The sequence below is a fragment of the Chionomys nivalis genome, chromosome 1, assembly GCF_950005125.1.
Source record: "Chionomys nivalis chromosome 1, mChiNiv1.1, whole genome shotgun sequence".
Classification (NCBI taxonomy): domain Eukaryota; kingdom Metazoa; phylum Chordata; class Mammalia; order Rodentia; family Cricetidae; genus Chionomys; species Chionomys nivalis.
This window is the reverse complement of record NC_080086.1, coordinates 160200279-160227397: the sequence shown is the minus strand read 5'-3', so window position 1 is coordinate 160227397 and position 27119 is coordinate 160200279. Positions and strand designations below refer to the sequence as shown.

The window sequence follows — 27119 nt, the reverse complement described above, 5'->3', positions numbered from 1 at the left end:
CTTCCAGGAGTATAGTCCAGTGAATTTTGTATAATTTTTTTAAAAGTCGTAGAGTGGACAACATTAGTTTCTTTTTAAAATGATTTTTGTTAATTATTTCAAATGCATGTGTATGCTTAAATATATGTATGTTCTGTTGGGGTCCAGCCTCGACGGGTTAATATGTTCCAGAGTAGGGGCACGTGGATCAGAAATGTTAGGCAGAATAGACAAATACAAAAGAGATACAGAGACATAGGATAAAGTCGGGAGGGCAACTCAGTGATTGCTGAATCTTCCCGTGTTTATTTCTCATGATTTCTAAATAAATACCCCAATCCAAAGGAGGGGAAGAAAGCAAAAGACATTTTTGTTTGTTTGTTTGTTTTTGAGACAGAGATCAGGTAGCTTTGATGCCTGTCCTGGAACTCACTTTATAGACCAAGATAGCCTGGAAATCACACAATTTTGCCCACCTCTGCCTTCCAAGAGCTGGGATTAAAGACAACTGCCACCATCACCCAGCAACAAAAAACATTTTTATCATGATGCAAGGAACAAACAAAGCAATTACCATCTTAATATCCAAAACACCAAGTAACCACACCCTAGGTCAAGAGATATTGGTTATTTTAAAAGATGGAGATTTTAAAGTGTTTGACATTCTAAAGGCTGTGGAAGTTTCTAGGATGTTTATATTTTATACTATGATGATGTGGATTCTGTCTGCTGTGAATATGTTTTATTATCATTTGTTTATAAAGAAACTGCTTTGGTCTATGTCAAGGAAAATATAACCAGGCTGGAAGAGATATATAGAGAAAGTAGGCTGAGTCAGAGAGACACCATGTAGCTGCCAAAGGAGACAGATAGCAGATCCTTACTAGTAAGCCACAGCCCATGCCAATACACAGATTAATAGAAATGGGTTAATTCAAGATGCAAGAGCTAGAAAGAAATACAACTAAGCTATTGGTCAAATAGTGTTGTAATTAATTCTGTATAACTATTCAGGTCAGAGCACTTGGGAAATGGACAAGTAGTCTCCATTTATAAATGGTGCCTGAACATTTGGTGATGTACATTCATATAAAACCTAAGAAAGCTTAAAATGAGTGCTTCTAGACCACCCAAATAGGAGCCAAATGCAGCTTCTTGGTGGCCACATTATTTCCAGAAAGGCTCTGTTTTCTGGCTGAAAGCAGAGATGCAACCCCTTTTAAAAAATGACTTCCAATAGATCAGTTCCACTGTCACAGTGGGTGGGTGCACCCCTCGTGGTCCTGACTTCCTTGCTCATGTTCTCCCTCCTTCTGCTCCTCATTTGGACCTTAAGATCTCAATCCGTTGCTCCAAATTGGGTCTCTGGACTGGGACTGAATAAGCATGGGATGAAACCGGACTCTCTGAACATGGCAGACAATGAAGGCTGATGAGAAGCCAAGGACAATGGCACTAGGTTTCGATCCTAATTCATGAACTGGCTTTGTGGGAGCCTAGCCTGTTTGGATGCTCACCTTCCTGGACCTAGATAGAAGAGGGAGGACCTTGGACTTCCCGCAGGGCAGGGAATTTGGACTGCTCTTCAGTACCTAGAGGGAGGGGGAGTAGAGTGGGGGAGGGGGAAAGAAGTGGGGGGAGAGGGGGAGGGGAGTGGGGTAGGGGGCGATGTGTGGGAGGAGGGGGAGGGAAATGGGGAGGAGGCGGAAATTTTAATTAAAAAAGAATAAAATAAACAAAAACAAAACAAAACAAAAAAAAGAACACAGACTGCCCTTCCAGAGGTCTTGAGTTCAATCCCCAGTAACCACATGGAGGCTGGTGGCTCACAACCATCTGTAATGAGATCTGGTGCCCTCTTCTGACTTGTGTCATACATGCAAAGAGAATACTGTATACATAATTGATAAATAAAATTTTCAAATACATATACACACACAAAAAAAATAAAAATAAAAATAAAAAATGACTTCCTGGTTCATTCTGGCAGGAACAGCTCTGATTCTTTGGGGAGGTCTGGGTATGGAGCATTTAATGGAGTTTGTGAGCAGAGTACTACAACTTGCTTAATGGCAACAGAGACCTACAGCATCCCTGAATGTGGGCGGTAAGCATGGCTCATAGAGCTGGCAGTTAACCTACCTTGGCCAATGTTGGATGAGGTGGAGCCAATTAGTCCTAGCCATGCTTCTTAGCATTTTAAAAAGCATTCCTGGTCAGACAGTGATTACAGATACACAATAAAGACATATTTAGACAGAAATAAACCTCTGAATGGGTCACAGTGTGTTTTAAAAAAAAATGTACAGAGGCTTGGGAGAGAGAAGAAAAAGAGTATAGACAGTTATAAAAAAAAGTTTAATAAAATAAAACAAAGTTTTTAAAGAGACAGTAGCAGTAGTATAAAAGAGTACAGACAGTCATAGAATAAAAAGGACAGATCTAAATAGAGAACTCTCAACAGAGGAACCTAAAATCGCTGAAAGACACTCAAGGAAATGCTCAACATCCTTAGTCATAAGAGAAATGCAAATCAAAACAACTCCGAGATCCCATCTTACACCTGTAAGAATGGCCAAGATCAAAAACACTGATGACAGCTTATGCTAGAGAGGTTGTGGGGTAAAAGGAATACTCCTCCATTGCTAATGGGAGTGCAAACTGGTACAGCCCCTTTAGATATTAGTATAGCAATTTCTCAGAAAATTAGGAAACAATCTTCCTCAAGACCCAGCAATACCACTTTGGGGTATATATCCAAAGGATGCTCAATTGTACCACAAGGACATGTGCTCAACTATATTGATAGCAGCATTGTTTGTTATAGCCAGAACCTGGAAACAACCTAAATGTCCGTTGACTGAAGAATGGATAAGGAAAATGTGGTATATTTACACAGCAGAAAAAATAATGACATCTTAAAATTTGCAGGCAAATGTATGGAGCTAGAAAACATCATATTGAGTAATGTAACCCAGACCCAGAAAGACAATTATCACATGTACTCACTCAGAGGTGGTTTTTAAACTTAAGGCAAAGAAAACCAGCCTACAAATCACAATCCCAGAGAACCTAGACAACAATGAGGACCCTAAGAGAGACTTACATAGATCTAATCTACATGGGAAGTAGAAAAAGACAAGATCTCCTGAGTAAATTGGGAGCATGGGGACCATGGGAGAGGATAGCAGGGGAAGGAAAAGGCAGGAAGGGGAGCAGAAAAAAATGTATAGCTCAATAAAATCATTAAAAAAGTGAAAAAAAAGAGTAAAGAAAAATAAGACACGTAAAGATGGAATATACTGAGAGAGTCTAGATTTGTTATATTATTGTGTTTTCTTTGAATTTTTTTGACTGCAGAGAGACAATTGATTCTGGAGGCTGCTAAGTTAAACCAACATAGGGGTACATTGACTTCAAAATTTGAGTCTAAGGATATGTTTCTTTGGAAAGAGGTTCTGCTTTTGTTTCAACAGAAGATGAGAATCAGTGGATTCCTTCTGGGCTAATGTGGTTTGATGAAACAAGACCTCCTAAAAATTCTTCATGACTCCTAAAACTACTTAATTGTCCACTATATAATAGAAAATTTGAATAGCTGTTGTTACTCGTGGTATGTTGGTGTAGTTTTGTAGACTAGAAGGCATTATCTGTAGTTATTCGAGTTTATCACTAAACCGAATGATACAGCTTCATATAAATGTGTTCTAATTGTGAACTATAACTAATAATCCTTGCTTTTCTTCTATTATTTTTAGCCACGAGTTTAACTTAATGTGGTCTTGTATATTCTTTCCCATAATGTTCTCAAGAATGTGGAAAAGATTAGCTCTGTTCTAATTTAGGAGACGAAATGACTGAATCCACCGATGTGCTTTGACTGGTGTGAGTCACTGGAGAGGTTCACTAAGCCACAGAGATGTTCCAAAACAGGTGTCTCCAGCTGTTTTTAATAAAAAAAAATAATGTGTTGGCCATGAAAGTGCTGCTCTCAGATTTCCAACTGCAGGACATACAAGAGCCAGTCGGTCTCAGCTGGTGTGTCCTGGAAACCTTGGCGCCAATGCTGCCCAAGGGTTCTCCCAGCCAGTGATTGAATATACCAGGAATTATAAAGCAGTCCTGGGCACTTCTGGAAGACAAGGGATGCTGCTGATGGTAATTTTAGCTCAAGGACTCCACAGTGGTCTTGAAGAACCTCCATGAGATCTGTATGCAATGTCAGCCTTAGCTTTCTTCTTTCTCCTACACTGCAATCTAGTGCTGCACCCAACCTCCTCTCGGCCCCTCATCAGATCATCTAACAACCACTTCCCTTAATAAACGTCTAACACATGGGATCCTATCTTGGCTTCTTCCTCTTAGAGGAGAGAGACGAGCATAAGCACTATTATAAATATAGCTCCACACAGTCTGATTTTCAAGTCTATTTATGAAAGTTGTCTTCTAATAGGAGCAAGGGGAAAATTATTAACTTGAGCATATTTATGGGAGACTCATTATTTCACGTTTTATTCTCTGCTACATTTGTGATAAGTTTTATGGAAGTACCGCACAGTCTGTCTCCAAGGACAAGCATCAATCTGCTTCACTGAAAACAACGAACCTGAGCTCCTTAGCTTCTTTTGGCAGGTGGCCAGTCCTAAGTTCTGGTTAGGAAAACTTTCACACTCTTCTTTGGTAGATCTGTGAAATTAACTAGGACCTATGTTTTCTGTCTGCTTGTGTTAGAAATGCGTGGAACATCTGTGGTGGGCGCCGCTAATACTCTAGTGGCAGATTAGAAAACATTACTGCTGCAGAGATACAGATTGCTGTCTAGATTTCTTCCTCTAGTAAGAAACAAGGGTGGTCTTACATCTGTAAACTCTGCCACCTCTAGGTCATATATAAACCTTAGTATTTATGGAAGACTTGAACTTTTGGGAATCAGCAAAATTATATCAGTTTGAACCTAAGAATTGATATTTCTCAGACTCTGAAATATTCTATTCACTAGCCACAGTAGACAAATTATCTTTACTCAACAAAACCAATATGATGCCCATATTTTCACAGACATTATTATGCACAATTTTATTCAGGCTGAAGGTATTGAGATACCAGAGGGGTTAGAGGGTGGGAACTGGCACTCACTAATGGTCAATGTGTCCACAGAAAGGATGGGAAAAATAGTTTAGGGATAGATTGTTTACCTAACCATGTTCAAACCTCTTGGTCCTCAGCACTACAAAACAGAGTTTCTTTGAAAAAACCAAAAACCTTTTGCAGAGGATGAGTAAGTTAATATCCATATGCCTGCTAATAAGTAATTTTTTTCTGAAAATATAATTATTGATTTCTCTCCCAAAATTTCTTATAATATTAAAACCAATTCTTTTAAAGTCTCTCATTATACTGAAATTTTCTGATCATGGGTGTCTTTAATTTCAGCTGAAGCCAAATAGACACCAGTCTGGTCAGTGGGATGAGAGTGGATATGGAATGGGAAGCCTGGAATCACGGGACCTAATTACCCAGTACTCTAATCTTATGTCCAGATGAACTCCAATACATAAGACTAAAATGTCCATGGCTGAGTAAACCAAATAATATTTTTAATCAATCTTCTTCATATGAATTTGGTTCAAATTTCCATTTTCCTGAATGCATCTGATCATTGAAAAGGATCCAGATATTAGTGTGCTAAAGGATAGAGTTGTGTTTCCATTCATTCCATTTGTCAAAAAGCATAGCAACCACTAAAATGAACCTACTTTGTTCCCTATTGGACAGTAATTTCAGAATGAAGAAGCCAAAAATTTTATTGAAAAATATGATTTAACTTTGAAGTTTCACAATTGAAACTCAAAAGTTCTGGGTTTCCACAAGGTTAGTGTGTTGGCCAGCTATGCATTGATGCAACAAGATCCCCGAGATGATAACTTGAAGAAAGGAAGGGTCTGTCTGGGCTTAAAGTTTTAGACATTTCTGCCTATGGTCCATTTCCTGTTGCTTTTGGATGAGGTAGACCGTCCTGGTAATAGCATCTGGGAAACAGAGAGAGGGAGGAGCCAAACTTCTAACACCTCTTTTTAGGCCACATTCCTAATGAACAACTTTCTACTAGATCCCTCCTCTTAAAGGGACCGAAATTGTTGGAGTCCAAGCTTTTAACACAGGAGTGTTTTGGGGAATGGGAATGGGGGCATGTTCATACTTAAAACTGTAACAGTCAGTGAATCCTACTAATGGTTACACCACACTTCTGTGGTCAAGACTTTCATTTGGTGGGGGCTGAAATGATGGGTTGGGCATTGCAAATGCTTGCTGTTCTCAAAGAGAAACCAGAAATCAGTTCCCAGCACTCATGCTGGGAGACTCACATGTAACTCCAACTCCAGAGGATCTGAAACCCTTTTCTGGTCTCCTTGGGAACCTGCAGACACATGACAGATACATGCGAAGATATATACAAATGCACACCGATAAAAATAAATATCAGCAAAAAAGATTTATATCTGGAAAAGTAGCTGTTTACTGATGGTATTCCAAAGCGTCTGCTTTAGTGTTTCTTCTATGCGCTCTGCATACTTTTACTTCCCTTTGTTTTGAGTTAATTGCATAGTGTGCTGCATCATTCTTTTTTAGGATCTGCTTAAATATCACCCTCAGAAACTTCCCTAGATCACATTACATAGAGCAACAAATGTGCCCATTTTATGGACCGCACCCATCCGTCCACTTTTCCATCCTTATCTACAATATTTTTCTTCATAATACTTCATACACCACATCACATCTTCTTCTAGAATATTTGTGTTCATATTAGAACATAACACCCTGAGGACCTAGTCAACATTACCTTAACTGTACATAGCTTAGAGTCAACTAACTGATAAGGGAATCTCAACTGTGGGATTGCTCACATCAGCATGACCTTTATTATTATTTGATGCAAAGAGCTCAGTTCCCTGAGGGTTGTATCATTCCCAGGGCGGTAGGTCATCCTTGTTTGCATAGGAAGGATAGCTAAGCACGGGGCAGTGAGAAAGCCAGCAATTCCTCCGTGGTTTCTGCGTCAAGTTCTTGCTTGAGGTTTTGTACTCACTTCCCTCAATGACAGATTATGCCCTGGAAGTATAAGCCAAATAAACCCTTTTCTACTCAAGCTGCTTTTGATCAGGGTGTTTTGTGATGGCAACAGAAAGGAAACTAGAATTGCAAAAGGTTTGTTTTATAAGTTATACTTCTAGGCCCTAGAATAATTGTGATTAAAGTATATGTAAATGCAAATTGTGGTAAATGTAAATATATACGAATGAATTTACTTGCCAGACTAAAATAGGGCGCTAAAATGTTGGGTAGCTATTGTACAAAAGTCCTAAATTTATGATGATTCTCTGAATGTTTTTTTTTAAAAAATTATTTTAAAATGTGTATCGGTGTTTTGTTTGCAGGTATGTCTGTGTACCACGTGTGGGCATAGTTCTGCAGAAGCCTGAAGAGGGCATTAGATTCCTCTAAACTAAAGCTACAGACACTTGTGTGCTGTCAAGTGAGACCTGAGAATCGAACTTTGGTCCTCTGGTTGAGTAGCAAGTGCTCCTCAGTGCTGAGACACGCCTCTAAAGCCCCATATAAAGCACTTCTGATTTTACTTGGGGATGTAATTATCCTTGTGGTTTAATTTAGTTTACCAGAGAAGTTGAAAGTCAAATAAAGTCAAAATTTTTACCAACTTAGTTTCCAGTCACACACAGGTTATAAATTCAGGGAGGTAATTTGAGTACTGATGAAAATATTTTCTACTATCCTTTATTAGGTTATGCACATGCACACACTCACACACACACACACAATCTAATGGAAATGAATATTCAGGTTCATTTTGTGTGGGGGCCTACAGAATTGGGTCCATTCCACCATGACTGAAGGTCAGAGAGCTTATGCCTACTCTTGCTCTTTCAAAGTTATTGACAAGAAGTCTGCCTTGAGAAGCGACTACAAACAAGATATTCCAACCTAAGCTGTGGTTACTTGGTGTTTTAGATATTAAGATGGCCCATAGAGGTGAATCTGCTCCATTTTGATCAAGCGTCAGAGAATTCAAGCTTATTCCTGCTCCTTCAGGGAAATGACAGGAGGTTTAACCCAGGGAGTGGCTGCCTACAGAGTACTTGGTCTCAGGTGTAGTTGCTGCATATCTTGCCCAAAACAACAGAATGAGTAATTTTTCATTTGTATTTTAATAAATAAAGTTTGCCTGAAGATCCGAGAGTAATGCAGCCCCACGGTCAGCCTTACAGACACTCCTTCATTCCAAAGTACTGCAAGCCTGTTAGACTTAATCACAAGGCCTGCGAGTACAGCAGCGGGCTTTGTGTTCTGTTGAATATCCATAGAAATAAGAGGAGGTGAAGTGTGCTTGAATCTTGCCAGACAGAGTAGCTAGAATTACAGGGTCATGGAGGACTTGTGACCACTTAGACTGGCACATCGAATGAACCCCAGTGCTTGCTGCCCTTGCCAGCTAGTCAACCATATCTTAGTCAATATAAAGTCTCTGAAGGATGTTTTATTTTGGTTTATTACAAACTTTTCCAAGTAATACATGCACAAGGTAAAAAATTAAATAATACAGAGGACCTTGAAATGAAACCACAGTTCCACCCCACCCCCTTCTCTAACCCCATTTCCTAGATGCTTTTTAACAATATCTATTTTTGGATCTTCTTGGTGGCTAGCTTCCTACCTTTAAATAACATGTTTGAACAAAAATCTCTTGACTTATTAACTTTAGACAATCTTTAATAATTCACCATTACAAAAGATAACGATTTAACGTACATCTTCTCCACCTTTCCCTTACCTGCCTTTCTCCAAATGTTTAATAGATATGTCATTTTTCATCCTTTTGAGGGTCTAATGTTTAGCACTGATCATACAGCTGTGTTCCATTAATTGAACAGTTTGTGTTCAACCCCACTTTGAATATTCAAGTAGCCCCACTCTTCCCTCTACTCCTCTTCTCCAGATGAATCCAGCCTCCACTCTGCTGTCCCTCAGCAGGATAATGTCACTTCCCACTTCTGTTCTTTCAGGCTTTGTTCCTGGGTGATCAGAACACTGAAGACCTATAAGTGGCATCTACATTATTTTGGCTAGAAAATACTTTTTACCGAGATAGGTGGACAGATATACATATTTCTACACTCCCAATGTCATATGACTGTTCCACTGGAAACAAAACTTATCTATCTACTGCCAATGGCCAGTCAAGTCTCTTCTCATAGCCCATTCAGAATCCTATCCCATTCTATCTCCCTGCACAGTTGAGCCTAAATTTCTTTCTTGACATAGTCTTTGATTTTTTTCTTTTCTTTTTTCTCTTTTTTTTGTGATAGAAGACTGTATGTCTTCCACATCTCCAAATGCCTCATTTACTCAGAACTACTCTGCCACATTCTTCTTGGAGCCCAATGGTTGTGGTTTTTTTCTAAAATGGGTCTATTAGATAACTCCCACTCCAGACTAAGACATCCTGGGTGAGGTCCACCAGTGTCCAGGACCACTTTCCTTCTTTTTTGGGACTTTAATCCTCATTTTTTTTTAACATGGAAAAAATTTCCTTAATAAGAGTACAGAGGAGAGAAAGAGGGTTTCTAAAAACTCACTTGCCAAAAGCTATCTTTATTTCTACATTACTCTCGACAATCTGACCCATATGGAGTTCCAGAAACAAGCATTTTCAAAAGTAAAGTAAATCCACTGCTCCCTTGACTTCTAACATTCAGCGCCGCAACTGAAGTTGCCAGACACTTCTCATCCAGGTTTGGCTCAACTGTTTTCCTTTCTCTGGGCACTCCAAATATGTTCTAGTCCTACTGTTTAATTTTTTCTTAGCACTGTACCTAGATGTAGTTGGTCAACATTCATTCTGGTGTTCCTCAAGTCTTTCTTCTTCTCTGTTCATCCATGCTATCTATGGCCTGTCTTCTGGGAACTCACAGTGGTTAAACAGTGATTGTCTATTTCTCTTTCCTTCCTTCCTCTTGTTTTCCTTCCTATTACTTCATCTTGTTGCATATGTGGGGAGATTCATTCTATTTCATTTTCCAGCCTAGCTACTGAATACTTTTGGCAGTTTTATTTTGCTTTAAAAATGTTCAAAATTTTCCCTTTGCATATTATCTTAAAAATGCCCTTCAGATCTTCCTGGAGAGATGGCCAAAATTTTAAGGAATTTTTTTCTTTGTGAATTTTGTTTCCTTATGTTTATAATATTTTTTTTAAATCTTTTTACATCTAAGTTGTTAGTTTTGGTAGGAGTCTCCCTTCGTTCCTTCCACGCATGGAATTTCTGTCAGAAAGTCCACATTAAGAGCCTGTGCTAACTATTGTCTTTTAAAAGGATTCCTGTTTCTCCAGCAAATCTTTCCTATGACTAGAAGCCCTGGGTATGTGAACAGGGTCCCACATCTCAGAAGAAAATTAACAAAAACGCTAGGGGGCCAATTATTTCCATGAAAAGAGTATCCTTTTTGAACACTAATTCTTCCCTCTCCTCAGGTGGTTTATTTGATTCCTTTATTCAAACAACAATAACAATAACAGCTTCACTAGTACCAATGGTAGATTTTCTGTGTTCTATGTACAAGGGTTGGGGTAGGGTAGAATAGGGGTCAATTTACAACTGGTACAATTATTTAGTAGCTAGACTTTTCTAGTGTTCAAGTCTCTTTGGGGTTACGATGGTCAGATCAGTGTATTCTGTCTGAAACGTGCCTTCATATTTCCCATTCATTAGCAAGCTTCATTTACTTTATCTCTTCCAAAAATTTGTTGCGATCTTCTTCAACCAAATGCTTTTTTAGTTTTCTTTGCTTAGTGTCTCAATGTCTCAATTCTCTTTTGTATTCCTTGTCTTCGGTTTCAGTGGGGCCTGGGAAAGGAGGGAAGGCAAACGCACAAGTTTAGTCCATCATCTTAAATGGGCAGCACCACTGGAGGCTTTCGACAGGGAAACAGCATAGATAACTTTACTGAAAAGACCCAGGCTTTTCAACTGAAAGCAGATTAAAGGGGTAGGGTGAGAATGGAAACAGATTAAGCCGGAAGTGTGAGAATGGAAAAGGCTTATCCTAAAAGATTGAAGATCCAATTTTCTCTCTGCAAACACGAAGCATTTGGGACTTCGGGAAATCAGGTACATCATGATTCAAAATCCAATAAACCGCAAAATGCCCTCATGTACTCCGGGGAGAGTGACAAACTGTCTGAATAACCGAAACCTAAGGAGTTTCCTGATGCTAATGGCTCACCACATTTCTACAGGGAAGCCCTTTAGGAGTCTGATTTAAATTCTCCCTCTCCAGAGATGTTCTGGAGAATCAGAGTCTTTTTGTCCTGCTAAGGTTAGATAAGGGCTAAGCCTAAAGAGCCCATGCTCTGGCAAGCAGGAGGATAAATGTTCTGTGTTACTGATTTGTTTCTTTATTTGGCTATTTAAAGCACCACGATTATGAATACCCAATCTGCAATCAGAATGCTTGGCTTCAAACTCATAGACCTATGAGTTATTAGCAGTGGTGTCCCACATAATTGACTTAATCTCCACAAAATACAGTTCTCTTACTCCTAAAATAAGAGTGATAATAATTTCTACTTCAAGATTACTGGGAAGAGTAAATGATAAACCTATGTATGGGAACCAGTACAATGCCTGGCACATATTTAATAGCGCATAATTAAAAATAATTATTTTATAAAGATTGAATGTTTGTGTTCAAAATGCCTCAGTGATAAATATCCATGAAATAAATCTAGAATTGAGAAGCTACATGATAAAAAAAACACACACACACACATAAACTTTATAGTCTGTGCATTCACCCACTAACAAGCTATATAAATAAAATAGATTAGACTAAAACAAATTGAAAATAAGAGGGATCACTGGTTATGCACAACATCAATCCTAGAGGCAAACACTCATTAAAACTATGAAAGAAACTTTAAAAGAAAATGGGGGAAACCAAGAGATCTTTGGATGTGTAGTAACTAATGAAATTTGGGTTAGCTCTGTGGAATTATCTTGCTCCAAAGTGAAGTTTTCTGTAGATGTGTAATCAGTAACCCTTGACAGCAATTGTGTCTTGAACCTCCCTGTGGAAACATATCAAAAGCTGGGCATCTATTGTTTGCTAACGCTAAACACTATCTTACAATTGTTCTGGTTTTTGTTAAGATCTCCACTCTGGATTTTATCAAAGAAGGAATTTGAACTGAAAGAACTGGGTAAAGAGATCAAATATAAGTAGCTGTGAAAGACAAAAGAAAAAGGACTGCATCGTGAAACTGGGTGTGGCTGTGCACACCTGTAACACCAACACTTGGCGGCTGAGGATGAAAGATCACTGAGTTTGAAGTCAGCCAGCTCTACCTAGATAGAGAGGCCTGGTCTCAAACAACCATCAAAAAACTCCATTGTGAGTGTCGAATCCTTTCTTTTATTCATAAAGCAAAGTACCAAAATCATCTTAGGGGTTGGTATGTGTAGTGTAAGATAGGGTAGGGCAGATAAATCATTTCTTTTAAATTTATTTAGTGTGTTTGTGTGTGTGTCACAGAACACATGTGGAGGTCAGAGGACAACATGCAAGAGTTGGGTCTTTTTTTCTACTAAATGAGTTCTGAGACTTGAGAAGACTCTTGAGTCTTGGCAGCAGGTGTCTTTTCCCACTGGCCCTCAGTAACAGTTATGCACTGTATATTAAAAAAAAAAAAAACTATACATGATTTTGAAGGCATTTTGTCTGAAGAAGTGATAGATGCTGGAGTAGACGGATGCATTTTACCCAATTCAGATATAAAAAACTGTATTCATACATTAGACATTACATGGCATCTTGTTAATATATGCCGGTTTTATATTTTCATATATCAGCTTAAAAACCTTAAAGGGCTATGACCACATCTGTTAATACCACCTAAAAGTGAAGTCTAGATATACAGTAATTTGGGGTTAGTTAAATATGACATTTTCTCACACCCTTTAACTGCAATAATCACTTTTAGAGGCATTGCAAAGCTCGGTTCTCCCAATAATCATATGAAATAGATCCCAATTTATAGGATGAGATCATAGAGCCATGGACAAGTCAAGGATCTTGCCAGTAACATACAAATGGTCAATAAAAGACCTAGTGTTTGGGCACCCGGAGTCTGCTAAGAAAAAGGCTGCTGTTAACCTGAGCTGTGGAAGAGAATGACGGGTCAGCATGAAATGAAGCAACTCTTAGTCAGCACGCACCATATAGTTCACAAGTTTCTTTAAAACCATCAGTCAGACACTCCATGACCACCCCAAGAGGCAGAGACTTCTATACCTATCCCGAAGACAACGGAAAGACTGCCCTCTATGTCCTGTCACGATAGACCAGTGGTTAGCACAGACACAAATGCCCAAGCTCCCAGCACTGGGCCAGTACAGGGTCAGGAGGGTGCCTGGGGTAGGGCAAAGGGGTAGGGCTCCTAAACACAGGCCTTGTTCCTAAGAAAGTCTGGCTTCACTTTGTGCCATGTTCTTAACCCGCTTCCTAGAGACAGAAGTCAGGAATAAGACACAGGAGCAATGCATTAAGAGGATAAAGCCAGAACTTTAGAAGACAGAGGTAGAGGAGTAAACCCCAGCCTCTGCCTACCTCCCCAAACCTCTCTACCTGCCACCTCGATGGGCACTCCTTACATCTGTGTGAGGAGGTACAATTTCATTATATTTTCCTTCCATTCAGGCAGATAGGCTAGGCTGGTAGCCAATTCTTTCTGGATGGGCCAGGCCCAGGCCTCAAAGAACGGAGCCAGGTTCTTCTGCACTTGCTGGGAGAACAACTTCACCCACAGATTCATTTTGTCGACATTGTCTGTCGGCAAGTTGGTCTGGTTTTTGTACTCAGTGAAGAGACGAATGAACGGCTCCCAACCAAAGGCCTCTTGGAGCTAGAAGAGAAAGTTGAAAGCAGGTGAGACACCCAATCTACCAAAATAAGGCACAACACACATACACAAGTGAAGTTAGTCAGTTCAGCTTGCTAAATTTAGCTTTTCATCTACCACGGATCATCCTGTGTGCAGGCCTCAGGCCCTCCTCTCTCATTTACTAATCTTAAGAAAAGTGTCGAGGCCAGGACAGTGTTTGGCAGACCCACAGTGAGTGATAGTCACAGAAGCAGCTCCAGCGATCAGTGTTTCTCACACTGTCTCTGTTCATCTACTCGCGAGATCATGAAGAGAACAACGTGATAAGAAGACAGGGATTTAAAACTGGCTGGGGTGGAGGAGCAATCCTTATTAGCCTTCACAGTTGCCAGGTTAAATTCCCATAGCTTGGAACTCCCCCAAACCCTCATCCTAATACTAATTCACAAGGCCACTAAAAATGGTCTTTGGGGGAGTAAGCCAATCAGGTAGAAGTCTATAGATAATTATAACAAAGAACGAGAATTTTAGAAGTTGTCATCTTTAGGAGCCACTGGAAAAAGCTCATACTTGACTGAGCCACAGGGCCTGTTTAAAAGTAACCTTCATGTGGCTACTGGAACGAGCCTACGCTAGCCAGGGCCACAAGGTTTTGGGGTTCAGGGGCCTCTTGGTAGTTGTTAGAACAAACATGTCTTTGCTTCATGGATGAGCACATAAGGAGAAAGTAGCACTGAGCATGGACAGTGAAGGGTTGGAGCAGGTGGGAGAACCAGAATAAATCATGCCGGGCTTAAATCCAAGATGACGTCACTCCCCAGAGTGATCTAGGGACTGATCCAGGCACTGGGGCTGAAAAATTGGGGTATAGAAAGTCAGTTCAAAGGCAAGGTGAACCTCCAGATCCAAGGCAGAGAGGAGTCCTGGAATGCCTGCATACAGTGGAATCTCTAGCAAAATTTTAGCATAGCAAAGCTTTCTAATAGCAAGGAAGCAGTATACTCATCTAAGGAAAAAATGGGTCACAACCTATTATAGAATGAGTGAGGAGGGCGGCCTGAGAGCTATGAAGTAGGAGAGGTTGATTTCAATCACTGGTATATTTGGCTTGAAAGCCACGGAGAATAGAGTGTATTTATAGGACTCCATGTAACTCAACCAGATTTAACATTTCTCAGTGCTAAGCACTCTTTACCACACCATGGGAGGATGATTGACATTATTAAGCTAGTGCAGGGCTGTACACTTCGTAGGGTCACACAAAGTACTGCACAGAGAGCCATCACTACGTGCTGCTAGCCCTAGACTCTCTCGGGACTCATGTGGCTGAATGTGGGAAGCCGATAAAGGAGGTGGTCCCCAGGGTCACTAGCTTATCATTTAACCATGTGATCTTGGTGTCCCCCCACCCCCCTTGCCTTACCACCCCGCAGTCTTTCCCAGTACCTGCAAGTATGTTTCCAATGCAGTCCAGGCATTCCAGTTCTTTACATTGGGCCCCTTGCTTAGGTAGATTCGGACTCTCTTTTCCCGAACAGGGGGCCACAGGGCAATATTGGCACGGCTTCGAGGTATTCCCAGGACCGTTTCATGCACATAAACACACCACAGGTTGCAGGTGGCTTCAGTAGTGTGTGGTGGGAACTCCCACTCCTGCCTCTGCTGGTTGCGGCCCAGCTCATGCACAGGGCCCCACAGCCCCTTGGTCCTGATGAGCTTCTCACTGATGAGCTCCTGCACTGACTCCAGATGGCACATGATGGGGTACCCAGCATGCATCCAGCCTGGGGATATAGAAGAAGAAGGGCAGGTCAGCATTCTCTCATCTCATCATTAAGTCTGTCTGTGAACTGTTTCTTTTCCAAAGCACACAGTAGCCCCCGGCTCCTTCTAACACCCCTATTGCTCCAAGAGGTCATCCAAGCCCAGACAACTTCCAGGCTTTCTTTGTGCTCATTCTACAGTGACATTTTCATCTTTCTTCTGATTTGAGCCCTGGAGGAGTACAGGTTACTGAAGGCCATTCATGCTGCTATTTGAGTGTTCTGCTTTTATGGGGTGGGGTGGTGGTGGTAACCATGTGAGACTAATTTATAACCCTTTCTCAAACTCTCTGAAGATGCCTCTGCCCCATCCTTCCATGTGGGATTGCCTACATTGACAGCACACTGTAACATATAGTCATGCAGTGTAAAAATGAGGATCTAGAAAAATTTCCATGGTGCTTCCATGCTTGTACCCACTCCCTTTGTTTAGGCTTCTGGACTCATTTTCAAATAGCTCTTTGTTCCGAGTTTTCCAGTTACCTCAAGAAGGTTAAGGCCCTCTGCTGTATTTTCCAACTTCTTAAGATTCCCAGGGGGAACCTAACAAAGCTCAAGTGGCATCTTTTGATTTCTGTGATTACATTTCTTGACATGCTCACTGAAGCTAGTATTTATTTTGATGTAATTTCTCCCATTTCCATTTAAACCACAAAGAATATATCTACATGTCTTGCTAGCAAAAAACCATTTTACTCTCATTGCTTTAATGGCTGTGGAAAGAAGGAAGAAAATATTTGGGGAAGCAAGTGTGGCTCAGAATACCCACCGACTGAGATCTGTACGTCAGCCACAATCCTCTGAGGCAGACGCAAAGGGAAGGGCTCACCACCCAGCCTCGCTACAGCCTGCATCACTTCATCCCAGAGGCGGAGCAGTGGCTCAGGATTCTCCAGAGCTCGAAGATTTGCAGTTGGCACAGTCAAGATGATGTTGTCGGTGGCTAACTCTCCCCATGGACCAGGATGTTCCTGGAGACGCCTCTTCCATTCTTCCTGGGATGTCTCCCCTATGAAGAGAGGAAATAGATTTTGAACCGTCCTTAAGTCCCTTAAGTTAAAACATGCTTACAACTTGAACCCCAGATGAGAACCCCAAGATGAAAGCCATCCCTTTTCTCCACCCTTCTTAGAAGCCCCTGTGGGTATGATTTGATTTTTTTTTCTTGCCACCAAAGCAGAACTTAAAGAAACCAACCACCTCCCTCCACTGGTCTACCCCGTCTCCTGTACTGAATAGCCCGAGAAACTTCTTCATTCTCAGCTTCCCACTTTTCAGTGTGCCCTTATAATGTCGACTCACCTAACTTGTAGTATGGAGCACGGACAGCCCCCTTCACGGTGATGGGCACAGAGCCCAATTTGCTATTCTGAGGCACGATGATATAAAGGAGACCACCCCAGAGGCAGGTGATGGATTTCATGGGTTTGTCCAAACAACACCGGTTAATCACAAGGGGGCCTCGGAAAAGCTTGCTGGCCCTCGTCAGGTCATCAGTATGACAGCCAATTTGTATCTGAAGCAGAGAAATCACCCTCACAGTCACATGGAGTATGTGTGGGTGGTAGAAGAAAGAACAGGAGATGGACTCAGGAAGGGGATTAGGCTATGACCCCATGTACCATTGATGATGTCATGTATGGTAGTCATAAAACAGCACTTCTTGAGTTCATATGTCCTAAGTAATGAGACAGAAAGTAAGGTAATACTCACTGACTGAATGCTTATAGAATGTCAGGGAACCTTCTATTGAGGTCTCTTAGTCCTAATTCTAATATGTAAGTCAAAAGAACAAATTTTAAGAGCAGAGATGGCTATTCTGAGGCAAGATGATTTACAGAGTCCTGGGCTCCAAAATGTATCATTTGATATATTTCATTATATATCAAAACAAAGTTTCCTCACCATTAAGAAGGGAAAAATGTTTAAAAACTGTATTGTCAGTAGTGTGTTATGCAGACCCTATCCAATGCCAACTAGGCTAGCCAGAGCATCGGAGTTCTGCAAAAGCATGGGGGTTCTGCATCACGTGGTGAGATGGGGAGTGGCCCTACCTTCAGATCAGCAGCGGCAGCATCTTCAGGCAAGGAGACCTCTATGATTTGCCTTCCGGGTATGTAGAGTCCGGTGCTCATCCAGCAGTATCGCGTGCCTGCCAAAGCACAGGAAGGGAAGACTGCTTCATACAGTGCTGCACAGACCCCTCATGACGTCAGCCAGTCCTTCCCCCGCTATACTGCTTTGATTCTGCCAAACACTGCCTAATACCCAACCCTTATCTTCTTGTAGAGGAAGATAGTGAAGGATAGTGATGATCAAACTTCCCAACACTGCAGCAATATCATGTCCCTGTTTGGCTGGTGCCCATAAAACTAAGCTTCCATCCTCCTGCCGTCGTACCTGGATTGGTGCAGTTGACATCCACGGTGATGGGAGACTCTGAGGGGCGCAGATAGAGGCTGCTGTACATGTCTTCAATTTCTGGGACTAGTAGTGAGAGGTCACTTCCGGAGTGGGCCAGACCTGTGGCCAGGGAAAGCATGGCCCCCCTACAACAGTCATTGATTACAGGGTTCTCTCGGGTTGCCACTGGGAGCCTATAGCGGCTCAGCAGCTTCCGCAGGAGTCGGTGCACGGACATGTAAGCAGGGACCTCCTCTGCAGGAATCTGCAGGAAAGCTGCCCCATCTGGTCCCAGCTTGGCTAGCCAGCCCTTCTCCACATTCCCTCTCTTCCTGCCCATTATCACTTCGAACTCTGCCAGGGTGGAACGGAAGTGATAAGTCCTTATTCCTGCTTTAGGGGTACGGAAGGGGCCTGGGTTGAGGCTTTGGCTTGTGATGCTGATGCCAAAAGGGTTGAGGAGCAGGTTTCCTGGGAAGCGAGCCAGAGGGGACACTCCTGGGTTCTTAAAGGCCCACCACCAGGCTTGGGCTCCAACAAATAGCCCGCCACCCTCTGCTACAAACTCTTGCAGCTCCTTAACGTCTACATCACTTGTGGGTTCAAAGCAATAGACACTTGCATCACTGGTCAGTTGGGGCTCAATGCTGGTGTCTATACCCCCTACTGCGAGTAGACCACTTAGTGTTCTCAGCTCTGTCTGCACCACAATCTTGCCTCTGCGGCCCCCGTCCAGCCAGCGGACAGCATTGAGCAGAAATGGGCCAAGTTTACCCACTGTGAATAACACCTTATGACCAGTTACAACCACTCGTCCCCGGCCATAGCGGGCAGCGGCTATCACACAGCCATGGTAGGTATCTAGCCCTAAGGGAAAAGCCAAAGCCCCATGCACTAGAAGCTGGGATGGGAAACAGTCTGAGTTGGTGATGTCCAGCTCTGAGATGCCATGCAGAAGTTCATCTCTGTCTTCTGAGAGGTCATCATCACAACTGCGAAAGAAATACACACTCCTGATTAGAGGGACCACTCTGCATGTAGTTCCTTGAATGCTGTGACACAAGGGTCCCAACACTTTCACTAATATTGTTATTTTCTTTTTCTTTTTTTTTTTTTAAGATGTTGTAGAAGATTTTGGAGAACCGAGAAGATGAACATTTTTTTGGAAAGAGGGCACAACTCTGACCATTAATTCTGTTATGCTCATTTTCAAATCACCAATTCTTCAAAGGAAATTGCATGGAAAATCTTACTGTGTTTATCAGATGCTATATTTAAGGCAGAACAGTACAGACTTAAGTTCACGCTTATTCCACCCATGTATGTATTCCAATATGTGAAGAATTTGGTAATGAATCATGTTTTTATTCTATAATGAGGCTCATGTATATATTTCACAACACTAATTTGATAGAGAAAATGGCTGGGATAAAAGCAGAGTTAGTGGTGCCAGTGAACAGTCAGGACCTCAGAAGATGGAGTAGGAGGTGGTCATAAGTCTCAACTCTCATGAGACCTGTGGTCCCTTAGTGGGAGGGAGTACCATGTCTGAACACCACCTGTCTGCATCTTGCCCAAGATGAGAGCAGTGCTACATGCTGTGCCATTTTGCTTAGCACCAGTGTTTTTCCTATGCATAACCCACCTCCTCCCACCATAAGGACCTCGGGCCACTTCCAAACTCCAAAGGGAGATTGAGCCCTTGATGTGTAGGATGACCTCTACACACCTGCAACTCCAGAACTGAATCTGTCACTTCTGTTAGGTGTCAAGCTATGACAGGAGCCGGCATAGAGGAGATACAAAATGAGTGTCAGATAGACAATGGATTTTCAGCTCTTGTACTGTACAGAGCTCTGACTAATTAGCAAGGAAACTGGGGCCTTGCTGCAGACTGGTCCTCTCCTTCCTTGAGGCATCAACCATAAAAATCTTTTAACCATCTCTTCTTGCTCCGATTTTCTTCTCTTTCACACAGCATTCTGAGATGGGATAGAAGTCACTAAAATAAAGATAAACTCGAACTATCACCTGATCAAGGCACACTCAGCAAGTTGGAAGAGGAGTATTTATGTAGGACACAGCATAGATGGAAACAGCTGAATCAGAAACCTTTGATAACAGAAGAATCTGGAACGCATTCAAGGAAGAGAAGATGGAGAAATGGAAGAGCCAGGATTCTCATTTGTTTGGGAAAATACCTCTCAGTAGCCAGTAGTGATCAGCCGAGAACTTCAGTGCACTTGACAATGGACAAGATCACCTCACCTCACGACCATACAAACATATGGTCAACAGGTCTATGAGAAAGTTGCCACCACTACTCACCAGGAAAGTGGAAATCAAATCCAGAGGGAGGAACCTCTCCCCATCTATTAGAATGAGTACTCTCAAACTGCCAAAAGATAGCAAGTCGGACGAAGATGTGAAGAAAGGGGAGTTCTCGCACACTGCTGGGAGGAATGTAAACTGGTAGAGCCATTATAGAAAATGGTTTGCAGAGACCTTGGAAACCTAAACGGGAGCTACCACATGACCTAGCCAACCCTCCATTGGGTATGTACCCACAGCAATAAGACCAGTGCCTTCCAGAGACCCCATGTTCCTTGTAGCATTTTCACAATAGCCAAGATAAGAAAATCTCAGGGTACCCAGTGATAAGAAAAGAACATGTTACGTGATGTTTTGGGGAGGACATGACTTCATGTCTCTCAGGTAACACTTAGGAATGAGATGGCTGAGATGCTACCCCTCTTTCCATGTTGTAGTCTTGTACATTGTCTTCCACAGGCCATCCCTGCCTAATGCAAGGTTGCAAGAGTTTGTTTTTGGTTTGGTTTTCTTGCTTTTGTTTGTTTGTTTGCTTTCTGGGCTATCATTTAGAAGTTTTTCAGTTTTTCTTTTGTACTTGAGTCCAGACCTATGTTTGAGTATTGTATGAAATACATTAAGGGTCAAAGTTCACCTTTCCCATTATGGTATCTGGTTGTTCCTGAACTCTATGTTGAGAACACGGCTTTTTACTCATTGAGCAAGTGTCTCTGAACTACATAATTTGTTTCAGTGGCCAATTTGTCTACCCTTATGCAAGAAGCACAGTATTTCAGTCACTTCGCTCACTTCACCTCACTTTGCCACACAGGCATTGTATCATACATGTAGTGATTGCCTGAAGATCAGAGTGCAAAGATAGCTACACAGGCCTGGCAGTGGCGGCACACACCTTTAATTCCAGCAGCCACACTAGTCCATAGAGGTTGGGCGGTAGTGATGCAAGCCTTTAATCCCAGCACTAGAGAGGAACATAAAGAGGGATCAGACAGGTACTCGCTCTCTTTTCAGTCTGAAGATTTCTCTCTAGTGGTTGGCTGATTTGCTTCTCTGATCTTCAGCTTGAACCCCAATATCTGTCTCTGGATTTTTATTATTTATGCTATATATACACCCACCAAAAGGGTGATCATAGTGCAGTGAGATAGTCTGTGAGAGGAAGGTGAGATGGCTCAATGGATAAAGGCCTTGCTGGCACAAGGGTAGGGACCTGAGTTAAACCCCTGACATTCACGTAAAGGGCAAAAGACAGAACAGACTCTGTTGTTCTCTGATTCCACAAGTACTCATGACACTTTATTTTCCATGTCTCTCTCTCTTTCACACACACAAAGAATAATAATAAATTGTTAAAAGACAGATTGAAAGACCACATTCATAATCCTTTTATTAGAATATACTGTACAATTCTTAGATTTTTATTAATAGCTATTGTTATACTTGCAATGTACTTCATTTATAAATTAAACTTTAGTATAGGGCTAGAGAGATGGCTCAGCGGTTAAGAGCACTGCCTGCTCTTCCAAAGGTCCTGAGTTCAATTCCCAGCAACCACATGGCTCATAACCATCTGTAGTAAGGTCTGGTGCCCTCTTCTGGCCTTCAGGCATACACACAGACAGAATATTATATACATAATAAATAAATAAATAAATAAATAAATAAATAAATACTTTTAAAAACTTTAGTATATTTAGGTATGTAAAGAAAAATCTGCCTCCTGATTTTTAATCTCTTTTTCTTGCCCCACAGTGCTCATAAATGCTTTCTATACAATGATGAATAGAAAGACAGCACCAGTACTAGCCTTGCCTTGTTCTCATTTCTAAGGTAAAAACACTGCTGCATCTTTAAGAATGTTTTTATAGATGGATACAAAGGCACACATCTGTAACCCCAGCGCTTTGGAGGTGGAGGCAGTAGGATTTATTAAAGTTCCAGGCCAGATTTGGCTGCACAGTAAGCTCAAGACCAGGCTATGCTATGAGACCCTTTTTCAAAAATCCCAACAAAACAAGGTAAACAAACAGAACAAAGTGAATGCCTCTTTTCAGACTGAAGAAATTATTTTTTTATACTGAGTTTTTCCGTGTTTTAGCATGATCAAGTATGAAATCTTCTCAAATGCTTTGTGTATATCTATTGAACTGTATAATCTCATTTTCTCCAGTTATCATGCTAAATTAATTTGGGTTCTGATTAGCAAACCAGCCATTTATAAGTAGGATGGTTGAGTTTTGTTTTATTCTTTTGTATATTAAACTATTTCAGTTATTAATATTTAATCAAGAACTTTGTTCCAGGCTATTGTGGTACACATCTTTAATCCCAGCACTTCGGAGACAGAAGCAGGTGGATCTCTGAGTTCAAGGCCAGGCCAGCCTGGTCTCCAGAGCAAGTAACAGGACAGCCAGAACTATGGAGAACTCTGTTTTGAAAAAACAAACAAAAAGAACTTTGCATTTATGGGATATTGCTGTGTAGATTCCCTCTCCCTTTAAAAGTGTCTTTCACTGGCTTTATTATTTCATTTTGGTATGTGTGTGTGTGTGTGTTTGATGTGGGCATTCCTCTATCAACCACTTTCTGCCTTATTTTCTACGATAGGGTCTCTTGGTGAACCTGAGCTCACCAACTGAGCTGGACTGCCTGTCAGCAAGCACCAGACATCCTTCTGCTCTCCTTACTCAATGCTGAGATTACAGGTAGACTACCCTGACTAGCTGTCTTCTTCTTCTCCCTCTCCTTCTCCTCCTCTCTCTCCCCCTTCACCTTTTCCTCCCCCTCCTTCTTCTTTGGGGAAACTCCTGGGAATGCAGCTCAAGTTCTCATGCTAACACAGAAAGCTGTTTATCTATACAACTATCTTTAGCTAACAGGTGGCGAACACTGGACCATCCAGCATTCAGGATGATGAGGTAGAAGTGATGATGATTAATCTAAGGATGCTATGTATTTCACACTGAGCTCTTCCAATGAACAAACATCTCTAACTTTTTGGTTATTGTTATCATTATAGTTTTGTTATTATTATAATAGCTATGATATTAAATATATAATTATATAAACTATTTTATATAAACATATAGTAATTATATAATATAATAATTATTATTATTATTTACAATGTTTTACTATGTAGTATTGGTTGGCCTATAACTCACCATGTAGCCTGGAACTTACAGTGCAGAGATGTGGCAATTATCTGCCTCCTGAGTGATGGGATTAAAAGATTGTACCACCATACCTTGAAAACTATATATTTTTTACTTGCTTTACTGTTAATGTCTTCTAGAATTCAATCCAGGAAACCAACTTCAACACAGAACTGGGGTGCTTTAACTACCATTCAATTTATTTTAGTATACATTGTCTCTTTCCTTATGTTTAGCTTCATAATTTGTGTCTGATGTGGGATTCCCCTCTGTATGCTGTGGATATGTTTTATTACCACTAGTTAATAAAAAAAACTTCTTTGGCCTATGGCAAGATGGAATAGAGCTAGGTAGGAAAACTAAACTGAATGCTGGGAGAAACAAGGCAGAGTCAGGCAGATACCATGTAGCTGCCAAAGGAGAAAGACACTGGAATCTGATTGGTAGACCACAGTCTTGTGGTGATACATAGATGAATAGAAATGGGTTAATTTATGATATGAGAGCTAGTTAGGAATATGCCTGAACTATTGGCCAAACACTGTTATACTTAATATAGTTTCTATGTGATTACTTGGGTCTGGATGGCTAGGAAACCTATGCACAATTTCCATTTACATAATGGCATTCAACGTGGGGGCAATGCACATTCATTTAAAGCATAAGCTTCAAAAAAGGGGGCTTCTAGACCCACAAAAAATGGGAGTCAATTGGAACTTTGTGGTACCTGTATATTTTCAGAAAGGCTCTGTTTTCTGGTAGTGAGCAGAGGCATGGCTCCTTGAAGAGAAGGCTTCCTGATTCAGTGTTAGTAGCAAAAACTGCCTGATTTGTGCTGGCTGCATGAAAGGCTCTGGCTCTTCCCAGAATTTCTGCAACAGAGCACTTAAATGGGGTTTGTGAGCAGCTTGTTACACATTGCTTTATGGCGACACGGACCCACTCTGTCCCTGGATCTGGGGCAAGGGACATGGCTCATAGAGGTGGTGAACATACATCTGCCATGTTGAATGGGGCAACAGGCAAAGCCACAGCAATAGCCCTAGCTGTGCTGCTTAGCATTAAAAAAAAACCCTCTCCATGTCAGAAAATGATTACAGATACACAATAAGACAGACACAGACAAAAATACCTGTGAATGTGTCACAGTGGTAGATAAATGTACATGGGTTTAGGAGAGAGAGAAGAAAGAGTACAGACAGTCATAGATTAAAGGAGTAAAGATAGTAAAATAAATGTTAAAAAGTAATAGATTAAAAAAACAAGTCCTGTAAAGATGGAATATACACAGAGAGTCTGGATTATGTGTATTACTGTGTTTTCATTGGATTTTTTTTACTATTAATGAGTTAACTGCTGAAAAACATTTGATTCTGGGGCCTGCTAAGCTAAACCAACATGTATATTTTAAAGGTATCATGACTTGAAAATCTGACTCTAAGGATATGTTACTTTGGAAAAGAGATTCTGTTTCTGTTTTTATAGAAGATGAGAACCTGGCCGGGCAGTGGTGGCGCACGCCTTTAATCCCAGCACTCGGGAGGCAGAGGCAGGCGGATCTCTGTGAGCTCGAGGCCAGCCTGGTCTAGAAGAGCTAGTTCCAGGACAGGAACCTAAAAAAGCTACGGAGAAACCTGTCTTGAAAATCAATAAAAAAAAAAAAAAAAGAGAACCTGTGGATTCCTTCTAAGCTAATGTGGTTTGATGGAACAAGACCACCTGAAAGGTCTCCATGAACCCTAAAGCTACTTCATTTAACAAACAGCAGGAAGCAGTTTGGAGAAAACTATGCCCAAATTCCCAGAATGATTGTTTATAAATGTCTGTTTTCATTTAAAGAGAAATATGATAAAGAAATGAATACTTTACACTGGTATGGACTTTGGTTTATTGATACAAAATTTAAAGTCAGTTTTTTATATGTGTATTTATACTCTTATTTAAGATATTATGTTTATATAGCTCATTTAAAAATACAATGTATAATTAAATATTTCAGATTAATAGGTAGTCATTATAATAGTCAAACTTGTAGTCATGTTAGTTATGTTTTCTAGATATACAGAGATATATTTCAGTTAGATAGACAATCTTCAACACTTCAAAGATCTATAGAATATGGCATTTAAAAGCTTTTAAGAACTTAGACAATACTTGACAGTGACACACATCTTCTCCTGGCAGTACCAATTACTTCAGGAAGATGATGGGCACTGAAAGAGGCTCCTTATGGTGTTAGTTAGCCATTTGAGCAAGGAAGTGCTCTTGTCTGAACTGCTTGATGGTATGTTATATAAACTGGACATGCAGGACCCACAGAAAAATGACTGCTGAACTTGCCCAAAGAAGGTGAGAGAGTCCTTCAGAGTTCCTACTTCATGAAAGAGTCTGCCAGACATTATAGAGGATACCGAAGAAAGTAATTGAAAAACTACCAATGCAGGCAAAACTGTCTTTCAAATTTCCTGCCAGATATTATGGGCCTGTAGGCTGAAGATGAATGCAACAACATTACAAAAGAAATTTGGGTGACTGTCCAGGCAACAAGATGCCTCTGTCTATTTTAGAGTTTTGAAAGTTACTTATAATTCACTTCCTGTTTACTTAGGTAATATTATATCCTTCTGGTGTCTTTGGTGGATTTGAAGAAAGTAATAGTTTTCCCTAGTTATGATAAAACATAAATTAGATATGATGCTTTAGACTCACAAAGAATCTTTCTAACTGTAATTCTTGCTTGATACTTATTTTGTTATATGTAATTTTTACTATGTTAAGGTTAAAACCTTCCTTTTTATTTGGACAAAAAAGAGAAATGATGTGTGATTCCCCTCTGTGTGCTGTGAATATGTTTTATTACCATTGGTTAATAAAGAAGCTGCTTTGGCCTTTGGCAGGGTAGAATAGAGCTAGGCAGGAAAACTGAATGCTGGGAAAAAGAAGGTGAGGTCAGGCAGATGCCATGTAGCTGCCAAAGGAGAAAGATGCCAGAACCTTACAGGTAGGTCACAGCCTCATGGTAATATATAGATTAATAGAAATAATTTATGATATAAGAGCTAGCTAGAAATATGCCTGAACCATTGATCAAACAGTGTTGTTATTAATATAGTTTCTGTGTGATTTTTTTGGGTCTGGGCAACCGGGAAACCAATGCACAGTCTCTGTTTACCTATATGTGTCTATCAAGAAGTCTGTCCACTTCATCTGAATTATTGAAGCATTTGCTGGTATAGATTATACAAATTCTCTTATTACCCTTTTAATATCTTTAGATCCATATTAATGATCCTACCTCCATTCTTTACATTTTTAATTCTCCCTTATTGTTATGGTCAGCTTATCTAGTGGTTATCACTTTGCTGATTCTTTTCAATCAAACAATTATTGACTTTACTGATTTGCTCTATCCTACATATATTCAGCACAGAACTACCAATAACCTCAAACAATCTGCAGCTCCTTCTTG

General features: G+C 40.8%; 1 protein-coding gene across 3 annotated transcripts in view; it reads right to left on the bottom strand.

Annotated features, from left to right (window-relative positions):
• Nucleotides 1–8516: 8516 nt before the first annotated feature.
• Nucleotides 8517–27119, bottom strand: part of LOC130873162 (TRPM8 channel-associated factor 1) — a 46965-nt gene continuing 28362 nt past the window's right edge. For 2 of the 3 annotated variants that reach the window (XM_057767772.1, XM_057767780.1), the window contains exons 3-9: nucleotides 18162–19156; nucleotides 17816–17913; nucleotides 17064–17277; nucleotides 16531–16770; nucleotides 15385–15722; nucleotides 13709–13959; nucleotides 8517–10903 (exon numbers count right to left, since the gene is read on the bottom strand). In XM_057767772.1, coding sequence (XP_057623755.1) covers nucleotides 10894–10903; nucleotides 13709–13959; nucleotides 15385–15722; nucleotides 16531–16770; nucleotides 17064–17277; nucleotides 17816–17913; nucleotides 18162–19156 — 2146 coding nt within the window. In that variant the 3' untranslated portion in view covers nucleotides 8517–10893. Of the gene's footprint in view, nucleotides 10904–13682; nucleotides 13960–15384; nucleotides 15723–16530; nucleotides 16771–17063; nucleotides 17278–17815; nucleotides 17914–18161; nucleotides 19157–27119 lie in introns of all 3 variants that reach the window. The other variant, XM_057767788.1, reaches the window with a different exon arrangement.